The 12,707-nt window shown below is 36.5% G+C and overlaps 1 protein-coding gene across 1 annotated transcript; it reads right to left on the bottom strand.

Moving 5' to 3' along the window:
• Positions 1-1,284: 1,284 nt before the first annotated feature.
• LOC103513797 lies at positions 1,285-9,844 on the bottom strand (the record flags this gene model as incomplete). Its single annotated transcript, XM_008478644.2, has 2 exons — positions 9,230-9,844; positions 1,285-1,768 (listed from the first exon to the last, which is right to left on the bottom strand). Coding segments are annotated over exons 1-2 (1,075 nt in total), but the record flags the coding sequence as incomplete, so codon positions are not given.
• Between the last annotated feature and the right edge of the window lie 2,863 nt (positions 9,845-12,707).

Here is a 12,707-nt window from a genome sequence, read left to right on the forward strand (position 1 = left end):
ATCGATAACTATCGATAGTTTTGACTATCGAACGCTATCGATAGTTGAGGCTTGACTATCGATAGTTCTCCTCCTCTACATGGGACTAGGCATTCTAGGATATCTGGATTTAATACAAAGTCCATGAAGAAAACCATCCATCTACACCAAAAAGTTAGCAAGAAAAGTAATTTTTTTCTTAAACAAAAGTAATTGTTGACACACCACTGATCCAATCCTCAGAGTTAAAAGTACGGTATAACACTTCTCATTGTTTAAGATACAATGTACTTGTTTACTCTAAGTATACTTAACGTCAATCTCGATATCATTAGCAGGATTACCAGAAACCTCACACAGATTGGATGCTGAGACCTTGCTGAATCTGGATAAGAACAAGTTGATCCACAATTGGGTTTCTTCTACAATTCGGCTCCTTCTGACAATTCGGTTCGACTCTGCTGGAAGTCTTCAAGTCAGATTGACAACCAAGTACTAAGTTACCGCAAAAAAGACTCTGGGATAACATTGGGTGACCCAATATGTTGGATAATATTGATGATTGACCGAATTGTCAACAAATAATGACTTGGATTCCAATGTTGAATAAATTGTGAAGGCATGTAACACCTCTTGACAATTGGCCGAAATGTCAACAAATAGGTAATGATTTGGATTCTAACTTTTCTAACATTGACCAAATAGTGAACGAATTATGGAAGATTCCAACGCAACTATTATTATTGTTGACTCTCCAGGTATCTCAATATTACTGATCTTGGCCTAACACATTACCGCTGCCCGCTGCGGTGCGGTCAGATGTTGGATAATACGGATTGACCGAATTATAAACACATTCTGAGCGGTCATTATGGGATCCCTACGGTTATGGACGGCTCTATTTTGTTTTGATCTATTTTTCAAGGAAAATATCTGTCAATAGTGTCAATGAAGGATCCCCTGGTGTTATTTAACAAAAACTTAGGTCGGTAAAATAGGCTCAACTTATTTCTGACATGTCATTGAATAATATGGTTCAGTACTAGCTCATGCTCTGTTTTTAGAAGTATTTTTAACCGTTCGTTGCGTTGCAATTGTCTTCAAACTCTTTGTGTGGTTAGTGTTAACATCACAATAGTGGTTAATGTTAACATCTCATATGGTTAGTGTTCACATGTCATATGGTTAGTGTTGACATCACAAGTGGTTAGTGCGTTACGTAGTGTTAACATCACATGTGTGGTTGTGTTAACAATTTAACATCATAATTATCTTGAAATCCCTCAAACCCAATGTGTCACTCACCTCTGCCATCGAACACTTCCTTCTCTCCAGCCACGTTTGCTCCGTCACCGCTTTGTCCATATCCATGCACCAGTTTCTTGATGATCTCCACCGTTGTGTTGTCAAACAGCTTAACGTTGAGCGACATGTTGTTGAGGAGCCCGATGATCTTCTTCTTCAGAATGTTGTTGATGTAGTAGTTGGTATTGTAGTTGTTCTTCAACACCATCTCTTCGTAGAGGTTCTTGTTTTTGATCAAGTCTTGCGTCTGGGAATCTTCCAACTTCTGCTGATCTTCTTGGGTCAGCACCGCGTAGTCGTTTGATTGGTCCGCTGCGGTTTCCTGATCAGGTATCGGTGTTGTTGGCGACATGCTGATCGACATGACGTGTGGGATGATGCTGATGGACCGGTTGTTGTCGTTGTTGATGTTGGAGAGGATCTTGATCAGGTCCAGCTTCAAGCAGATCATGTTGTAACTGTTGGCACACTTCTTCGAGAAGACCTGTGGAAGAGAATATAAGTATATTAGGTATAAGTATAAACCTAAGTATATATGAAGAATGAAGGAAATTACTTTCGATTTTCATCTCTAGTCCGAATGGTCCATTTACCAATGTGTTCTTTCTCTTCGTTTTCAATTAAGATACGTTTGCCAATTGTTTTAATTCTTCTGACCTGACCTGCTATAGTTATAGTGTAAGACAGCACCTAGGCTAACGTGTCTTGTTTTAACCTACCTAGTATTTCCCGTGATTAATCGGGTATTCTGCGAGTTGAATATTCTACCATTCTGGTTATTCTACAAGGTAAGAATAATAAAGAAAAAAGAGTTTTCATAGCGAATAGCTTCCTAGTGACCAGAAGGGCCCGAAATCACAACCCCGACCCAAAATTTCGACTTTGCTGAGAAATGATAGCTCATCCTAAAGGAAATTTAGCTTTAAAAATGTCCTGCAGTGTTTTCTTTATTTGAAATGTAGAGAAACAACAGCACGTGCAAACTACTAAACTTTTAATAACCTTTGACCTTTGAAGCTTGAATGTTGGATTTTAATATTCGTATGAAGTAGGTATATACTTCATATCGTTCATAATGATCTTAGATCGATATGGACCTTCACAAAGTTATAGAGGCATCCATCCAGATCTTGGACTTATTGGTGCCAATGAAACCATGGAATATTTTATCGTCGCGATACCGTCATCACACCAATTGGTCCACTTTATCCTGAAAGCCCACCTTATCATTACTAGGCGCCGAAATTCACAAAGGTGCCAATTTGCGACGAGCCGAATTCAATTCTTATACTTTTTATTTTCTAATGAAACATCAATCAAAAGACGAAATGAAATTCTAATGAAACATCAATCAAAAGACGAAATGAAATTCTAATGAAACATCAATCAAAAGACGAAATGAAATTCTAATGAAACATCAATCAAAAAACGAAATGAAATTCTAATGAAACATCAATCAAAAGACGAAATGAAATTCTAATGAAACATCAATCAAAAGACGAAATGAAATTCTAATGAAACATCAATCAAAAGACGAAATGAAATTCTAATGAAACATCAAAAGAAGTTCAAGTTGCGTGGTTTGATTTCAGATCCCCCGAAGACGTCACGAAATATTTTAAATGATTATGTTTCGTCAAGGAAGATCTTAGGGACGTGTCCTATTGTTGCAATCTGTCTCCAAGAGAAGATATCGATAATCAGGGCAGTGGTCATCAAAACTGGCTTACTTTCAAATATTACGGTCTTAGCTCCCATGGCGTAGTGGTCACTGCACTCACCTTGCACGCGGGAGACCCGGGTTCGACTCCCGGCGGGGTCAAGAAATGTGTATCATGCAAATGATTAATTCTGTGACTGGCTGTAGTGGGGCCCACTCAGTCTTTTGGTCTTAAATCTCTGGTACAAGGTAAATCCACGCCAGCCTATATACATAGCTTGGAAGATATAGAGTGTCAGCCTTGTATGTTGTATGCGCTAGGTCGCGTGTTCGCTTCTAGCCCGGGGAGTACCTACATTATAATAAACAGATTAGGTTCATTCTCCGGACCGCTGGTTTCTCCTATCCTATCCTCCTCTGTTTAATTTCGGAACGATAAGATCTTTCTTGTTACAGTTTCCCCTATCCTTCTCTGTTCCTTGTTACAGTTTCCCCTATCCTTCTCTGTTCAATTTCGGAACGATAAGATCTTTCTTGTTACAGTTTCCCCTATCCTTCTCTGTTCAATTTCGGAACGATAAGATCTTTCTTGTTACAGTTCCTCCTATCCTTCTCTGTTCAATTTCGGAACGATAAGATCTTTCTTGTTACAGTTTCCCCTATCTTTCTCTGTTCAATTTCGGAATGATAAGATCTTTCTTGTTACAGTTCCTCCTATCCTTCTCTGTTCAATTTCGGAACGATAAGATCTTTCTTGTTACAGTTCCTCCTATCCTCCTCTGTTCAATTTCGGAACGATAAGATCTTTCTTGTTACAGTTCCTCCTATCCTTCACTGTTCAATTTCGGAACGATAAGATCTTTCTTGTTACAGTTCCTCCTATCCTTCTCTGTTCAATTTCGGAACGATAAGATCTTTCTTGTTACAGTTCCTCCTATCCTTCTCTGTTCAATTTCGGAATGATAAGATCTTTCTTGTTACAGTTCCTCCTATCCTTCTCTGTTCAATTTCGGAACGATAAGATCTTTCTTGTTACAGTTCCTCCTATCCTTCTCTGTTCAATTTCGGAACGATAAGATCTTTCTTGTTACAGTTCCTCCTATCCTTCTCTGTTCAATTTCGGAACGATAGGACCTCCCTTGTTACAATTCCCCCTATCAAACCCCAAAAGTTCACTCTCCTCTACAAAAGACCAGACTGTGGACCCACACATAAGGAACGACTGTCCAAAGATAAGACAGATCCGAACAGACGGTCACGTACCTAAATCATTTTTTGAAATCGCCAGACAGTGATTATGAAAATAATTTGCAAGTCTTGCGTTGTGTCTCTTCTACAAGGATTGAATTGGATTGACAGTGCTGATATTAATATCTTATCCTGTCTTGATATTTTAAATTGATACCTATAATATCTTCTGTTTTGACAGTCGAAATTTCCATTATTTGGAAAACCTTCTACTTGACAAGGTTTAAATATTACTTCTACTTAACAAGGTTTAAATATTACTTCTACTTAACAAGGTTTAAATATTACTTCTACTTAACAAGGTTCAAATATGACTTCTACTTAACAAGGTTTAAATATTACTTCTACTTAACAAGGTTCAAATATGACTTCTACTTAACAAGGTTCAAATATGACTTCTACTTAACAAGGTTTAAATATTACTTCTACTTAACAAGGTTCAAATATGACTTCTACTTAACAAGGTTCAAATATGACTTCTACTTAACAAGGTTTAAATATTACTTCTACTTAACAAGGTTTAAATATTACTTCTACTTAACAAGGTTTAAATATTACTTCTACTTAACAAGGTTTAAATATTACTTCTACTTAACAAGGTTTAAATATTACTTCTACTTAACAAGGTTTAAATATTACTTCTACTTAACAAGGTTTAAATATTACTTCTACTTAACAAGGTTTAAATATTACTTCTACTTAACAAGGTTTAAATATTACTTCTACTTAACAAGGTTTAAATATTACTTCTACTTAACAAGGTTTAAATATTACTTCTACTTAACAAGGTTTAAATATTACTTCTACTTAACAAGGTTTAAATATTACTTCTACTTAACAAGGTTTAAATATTACTTCTACTTAACAAGGTTTAAATATTACTTCTACTTAACAAGGTTTAAATATTACTTCTACTTAACAAGGTTTAAATATTACTTCTACTTAACAAGGTTTAAATATTACTTCTACTTAACAAGGTTTAAATATTACTTCTACTTAACAAGGTTTAAATATTACTTCTACTTAACAAGGTTTAAATATTACTTCTACTTAACAAGGTTTAAATATTACTTCTACTTAACAAGGTTTAAATATTACTTCTACTTAACAAGGTTTAAATATTACTTCTACTTAACAAGGTTTAAATATTACTTCTACTTAACAAGGTTTAAATATTACTTCTACTTAACAAGGTTTAAATATTACTTCTACTTAACAAGGTTTAAATATTACTTCTACTTAACAAGGTTTAAATATTACTTCTACTTAACAAGGTTTAAATATTACTTCTACTTAACAAGGTTTAAATATTACTTCTACTTAACAAGGTTTAAATATTACTTCTACTTAACAAGGTTTAAATATTACTTCTACTTAACAAGGTTTAAATATTACTTCTACTTAACAAGGTTTAAATATTACTTCTACTTAACAAGGTTTAAATATTACTTCTACTTAACAAGGTTTAAATATTACTTCTACTTAACAAGGTTTAAATATTACTTCTACTTAACAAGGTTTAAATATTACTTCTACTTAACAAGGTTTAAATATTACTTCTACTTAACAAGGTTTAAATATTACTTCTACTTAACAAGGTTTAAATATTACTTCTACTTAACAAGGTTTAAATATTACTTCTACTTAACAAGGTTTAAATATTACTTCTACTTAACAAGGTTTAAATATTACTTCTACTTAACAAGGTTTAAATATTACTTCTACTTAACAAGGTTTAAATATTACTTCATAAATGGAGTCCGATCGAATTTTGAGCGCCGCAGGCGAAACTTTTTTCAAAAAGTATTCTCCTAATTGTAGCTGAACACTAAAGGGAGTCAGTTTCCATGACTCAATGATAACTACACTGGTCTTGCACGCGGCAGAGCCGGGTTCAATGCCCATTTTTGCCTAAGTATCAAACCTTTTCTTTACATTTTCCATGTGTTCCAATCCACTCTAGTTTTTTAAATACAAGATGAACAAAGAACAAAGTAAATTCTGTGATATTATAACTATCATCTTTCATTTATATGCCTAATCCTCGATTACCTAATCTCGATATAATTTGACTCCCATGCAGTTCGGACATGATAAAAATTACCTATTAATCACTTTCTTCAACCCACAACTCGAACCCGGAACCTCCTAACTGCCAGACCACCCGTTGTTCGACCCGTCACCCGTCATTTCACTTTCAAACACTTTGATATTAACTCAGGTTTCGTTTTCTAATAATTCTTCACCACAACGGAAAGATAAGTTTGTTCCGTCAAGAACCCTGCCACGGTAAACAAAACTAAAAAAAAAAAAAAAACTAAAAAAAGAAAAAAAATATCTGGTGTGAACATCACACGACTTTCCTTATCCTATTGAATGCTGCTTATTTGGGTGTTCTTCTACCCTAACTTTTACAATATCTCTAACGGTTAGGTCGGTATAGCTGAAAATCGCCAAAAAAACGGTCAAAACACCGCCAAGCATTGCACAGATCTAAACCAAAAGTTTTGTGTCACATCTTTGTCACATTTGACAGCTACATACCTTACCAAAATTCAAGTCCCTAGCTCTTACCGTTCTCGAGATATTTTGTTTACAGACAGACACACACACACACGGACCAATGGCTGAAACTTTGGATTCAGGCTCTAGGGGCCTCAAAACGTGTTTTGGCATTAAAAACTGAACATCGAAAATTTGACCCGATTACATTACTTTCCTTCCTATAGGATAAGGAAAGTAAAAATCATAGTGACAATTTTGTTGAAAGCTCTTTGCTAGAAGTGCAGACTGCAAACCGCGGTGCAGGAAGTATGGGCTGATTTGTATTAGGAGTCTGTTTTGTAACTTATATTAGGAGTCATTAGATTTGGGAAGACAAAGAGAGGATCCTCACTTGTTGTTAAATGTTACAGGGTGGAAGTATTGTATTGATGGTTTTGGACGACCGGAATACCGGAATTGGCAGACATAATCGACCAAACGAAATGAGTTCTCCTTAACTTGACGATTTTTTCCTTGTTTCTTTCATCATAGTAGCTATGTATTCTCAAACATTGTTTTCAATTTTAATGAAATTGAGACTATTTTTCCCGAGTGATTTCTAAAGTTCAGTGAGCCACAAGTTATCATTTCGGAATCTTAATGAAATATAAAGGTAAAAATCAAAGGAAATTGAGATCCAACTATATGTAGGTAAAAATATGAAAGGGACTGTTAAAGGACAAAATTCCCACAATCACCCAGTAGTATACTGCCTGAAAAACGTTCATACCCAAGAGAGAAAACAATCAAAAATAATATCTATTAAAACTAATTAAATAATAGTACTTATTAAATACTTAAATATCTACTTCAATACTTAAATTATTGAAGTAATTTAAGTACTCCCGGATGTTTACAGATCCTAGGGGTGATAAATAGTAGAAAGGAAAATTTTCGGCAAACACCTAAACAGCATGAAATAAGGTGGATATTTTGGCAAACGTTTATCTAAATTGTTTTTACTTTCCTTGTACTAATTAGTTATTACAGGTAAGAGGTAATTTATCATTTATTATACAATCTAAAAAAGCAATTAAAAATTTTTCAAACCGTTCTTCGTAGTAAATTAGAAATCAATTTGTTTGTTTATTTGATCTACTTCTAAGTTTTCAATTGACGAGGGTTTTACCCCCCCATTCGGTGTCCCCTACACACATTAACCTCACCCAGCCAGAATGGGGCCCCGGAAAGCCAGCAGCACGCGATTGGATACCAACCAAGAGCAACATTGCCTTCACTGATCCATTTGAAACTTGTATATTCAATGTGCTTTTTTTTACCCCCCCCCCCCCCCCCCCCCTTAACAAGGTTCAAATATGACTTCTACTTAACAAGGTTCAAATATGACTTCTACTTAACAAGGTTTAAATATTACTTCTACTTAACAAGGTTTAAATATTACTTCTACTTAACAAGGTTTAAATATTACTTCTACTTAACAAGGTTTACTTATACCTACTTAGGTTTACTTTTAGGATTAAGGTACTTTTACTTTTAGGCTTACTTGAGAAGTGTGAGTGACTGACTGATTTTCATTTCATTTATTTATGTAATATACTTACGGGTGGTCTGTCTGGGGGACTTTAATTTCCCTTGCTCGTAAATTTTTGTATACAAACAGCAATATAATTATACTATGTAGACAGGATGTCTTTAATTTCCCTTGCTAAAGAAAAATAGTAAAGATTGAGTGCGAAAGGCATCCACTCGTAAATTTTTGTATCCAAACAGCAATATATGTAGACAGGATGTCTACATGATTATATTTTATTCCATTTTTACCTGTTTCATGAATTAAAATGTCATAAAGAATGAGAGGAATAAGTAATTAAAATGCGATAAACTGGTGTTTACCCGTCTCAAATTAAATCAGCTAACAGCGTGTTTTTCAAGTCTTTTTCTACTTATTGCAATTCAAGTTCATTTCGGTTCTACAGGTTTTGGAGCAGGTACAATTTCAAATATGTGCATTATTTTAAATAATTAATAATGAGTACCATATGAAAATATGAATTAACTCATTAAAAAACAATAAAGCCACATGATTTGTTGCATAGTAGAACATGTATTTTTACTACCGTGACCCTGAGTAAATGCACCTACATTATTATTATCCCATCACCTACCACCATAAAGTCGAGGAAAAGGATATCCCTCGCTATTAGGCGGGGGAACTCGACAGTGGTTATGGGAACCCTACTTGGTTCTTCCAACTTAGAAGAAATTTTTCAATCAGTAAATGGTTTCTTCAAATTAAATTTATCCCAAGGGCAAAGAAAACCTAGACCAGGGGTTTCCAACTTCCATGTGTATGCGGGCCACATGCTACATTCGGAGGTACTTCGCGGGCCACATATGTACATAGGGGAGCACCGATAAGATCTTTCTTGTTACAGTTCCTCCTATCCTTCTCTGTTCAATTTCGGAATGATAAGATCTTTTTTATGCTCTCCGCTTCACTCTGCTTTCAGTCTATCTCAAATCACAACTTACATATTTGTACATATCCGATGGCGATAGCGACGAATTCCTGGTCAAATACTTCATGTAGGTCCCCATGGAGAAGTTCATCTTCCCTCCTCCCAGTCCATTCGGCAGTCCCACATTGGGTACAGCTCCCCTAAGCGGTCCACCGGGCAGGGTCCCCATATTGACGTCACTAAGGCCTATGATATTGTCGTTTTTGGTGACAAAGTACGGGATGCTGCTCTGATACTTCCCCAGGATGTCGGTGTTTGGTACTCCGCCGGTATTTGGCACTCCATTGAGGCCTGTGCTATATTTGTCGTTGGCTTTCGCCAGTAGTTTGTTTAGATCGGTGGCGCTCAGGGATTTGGTGCTACCTTGGGGTTCACTAGCACCGCCGGATTTTGCGTGATTTTTGACATAACCCTTGTCGAAATTTCCATGTTCAGGATCATTCTCAGTCAAAATCTTGACATTGTGAAGCTCCTCAGAAAGTTTGTACTGGTTGTAGGCAGATTTGTAAGCAGTTTTGTCCAGGCTATCAGTACGTTCGGTGCCGTTTATAACGTAAGAACTTATCGAGTTCACGAAGAAAAGCACTAACACTGGTATGTACATGGTTAAAATGTTCAAAAAGAGGCTCTAAAGAGGGAAAATGGAGAAAGTTTAAGGAAAGTTGCCCTCGGGTGGTATTCGGTTACGTGAGAGATGAGTTTTTCTTGAATAAACTGACTATTGAAGGCAGAAATGAGCTCTTAAAACATGCTTTGATTTAACTTCAAATCTCTGTTTGCCTGTTCGTTCGTTTGTTTTTGTTTGTTTTTGTTATTTTGTTTATCACTCAGACCGTTCGTTTGTTTTTGTTATTTTGTTTATCACTCAGACCGTCTGAGACATCACGTTAGACAGACAGGGCATGTGTGGCGGAAAAAGCTCCTACTCGCTCAGAAGGTCTGAAGACTGAAGTCGGAAGCTTTTTCCGCCACGCAAAGTCCAACAGTCTGACAGACCCAGGTGGCAGCGTGATTGGCGGATCCTAATAGCCGGTTTATTCAAGGAAATACCCTCATCTCATCTTTTTTGCTCACCATCCGAGCGCGAATTGCCTCAAACAAATCGTTTTTAACGGGTGCTCCTGTTAGATTTGGTCTCGTAACGGGATCATTTGAATTTAATACTCGTACCTATACTAGAGTTCAAAAATCTAATATCTAAACAGCTGGGCAATTGGAGTCTGTAGAGATCTAATAGCATACTCGTGTACCATAGTATCTACCATGTGGGGAGCTGGTCTGTTCACCTACATTTAGTTGATTTTTTAGAAAGTTTGAGTTTTAGATCAAAACATCGTGTGTACTAATGAACCTTAACGTCTTTAAGAGTTTAATTTACTATGTCACTCATATTGAGAGCCGGTTTTCTGAAGGGCCTTATGTCTTCATTCACTATCAGGTACACCTGATCAGGTCCGCCTGTCAGGTCTATCTGACACCTGATGAGCACACACACTATTAGGTAGACCTGACAAGTACGGCTGAAAAAGCCCCCCCTGTCAGATCTGCCTGATACCTGATTCACACTATCAGGTATACAGACCTGACAGGCGGACCTGATCAGGTTTACCTGACAGTGAGTGGTTGGCCGTATGTTGTGTGACACTGTTGTCTCTCAACTTTAGTATAAACTCTTCGTGTGCCTTTTTGCATAATTATATTGACAGGCAATCTTTGTACTTCTGTCCATATACATATTTGCTATTTTAGGCTTGATATACAAATGAGATCAGGGGTAAATGCGTTACTCCGCACACAAAAAGCCCACTCCGAGGCTTAGGTGTTGGAGAAACAGCCCTAAAGGACGGTTCAAGCTACTACGAAACTACAGGGGTAGTGAAATGATCATCTGCTAAGCTAGAAGGAGGCCTGCCCAATCATGGAAGCTTTTGAAACCTCCAAAACACTAAAAGCCAAACCTATCCTTTACGAAACCAAATCAACAAGGGCATCAACAACTAAGAAATTCACAAGATGAAATATTGATTGTTATCGATTATTGATGTTAAGAACAACTCAACTAAAACTGGATTTAGATAAAGATCTTCTATGATCTTAATCAGTTATTGGACTTGATCTTCAAAATAGAATAGAAGCTTTAAAAACAAACTTGAAAAAGACACCTTTAAAATCGAGTAAAGTTAAACGAATTTCATGTGTTAGCAAACCAAACAAAGTATTTAAACTCAAAAGTTATTCAAATATTCACAAACAAGATTTAATTAGGTAAACAAGATAAGTCAAAGTTGATTTGCATTTAAGTTATTCAAACGAATATTTACACAAACTTCTAAAGAAACATGAAAGTTTTTAAACTTTCTCACATACGTAATAGATAATATTTTGCACAAACTCGATTTCTTTCGTTCGGACTTTGGTCTCGGAAATGTTTACAATTCGAGATACGATATCAAACTGACGATATTTTTGTCCGAATCCTGTTTTACCTCTTTCTTCTGGGAGAGGAGTTGTAGTTGAACTGAAATCGAACTGGTGTAGTGTTGGAGTAATAGATGAGAAATTAAATGCAGGCGGTAAGTATTGGTCTACGGGGGGTCTCAGTGTAGGTAGGTACTAGCTACGAATAGATAGGACATCAGGCATAAAAAAGAGATTTTTAGCTAGGTACAACAATGGTTTTAACCTCGCTTGGGCTCTTTTATATTAAAATCTGTTTGTCTCATGAGGAAAATAATCAAATGGTACTGAAAAAAAGAGGGAACTGTAACTGCTGATCTTCAGCTTATCTCTAAATCTCATTTTTACTCGATTTACTGCTTGCTGATAGCGGGATAACAACGCCTGAAAGCAGAAGGTTTGATAGAGGGAGCCGTAAATACTGAGGTTTTATCATCCCGAAAGCTAAGAGAAAAGAAAGACAGGATAGGAGAAAGCCAGCCGCTCCGAGAACAAACCTTATCTGTTAAGGACTCTGTCTACGCCTTTTATCGGGTAAAACGCATTTTCTAACGCCGAATGTTGAGAATCTCCAGCCTTAAACAATCCATCCTGTATGCAAAGAAAGAAGTGTGATACAAAGATCTAATGATGTATAGGTACAATGGTATACAACTCACTTCTGACCAATACCTCTTGTCCAATGGTACTTGGCCAGTACCTATACCTACTTTGTACATTACAGAGGCGTATCCTTCATGGAAATTGGGGAAACAACCCTCCTCTCTTCGTTCTCGGAACGGCTGGCTTTCTCCTATAATGTCTTCCTTCACTCTCCGCTTTCGGGACGATAAGACCTTAGTAAATGCAGTTTCTTTGTGTTATTATGTCACAACTTTGGTGCTCACTGCAGCATTGTAGGATTTTCCCAATATCTCAATAATCCTAAAATCCAATGTTTACCTACCATGCTGGCACCGGTCGCTATGCGCATTTATATGCCATAGCTACTCATTTTCCTCCGAGGCTGAGTGGCCCCCGCACCAGCCAGTCAC

Source organism: Diaphorina citri, unplaced genomic scaffold (assembly GCF_000475195.1).
Source record: "Diaphorina citri unplaced genomic scaffold, Diaci psyllid genome assembly version 1.1 scaffold1027, whole genome shotgun sequence".
NCBI classification, from domain to species: Eukaryota; Metazoa; Arthropoda; class Insecta; order Hemiptera; family Psyllidae; genus Diaphorina; species Diaphorina citri.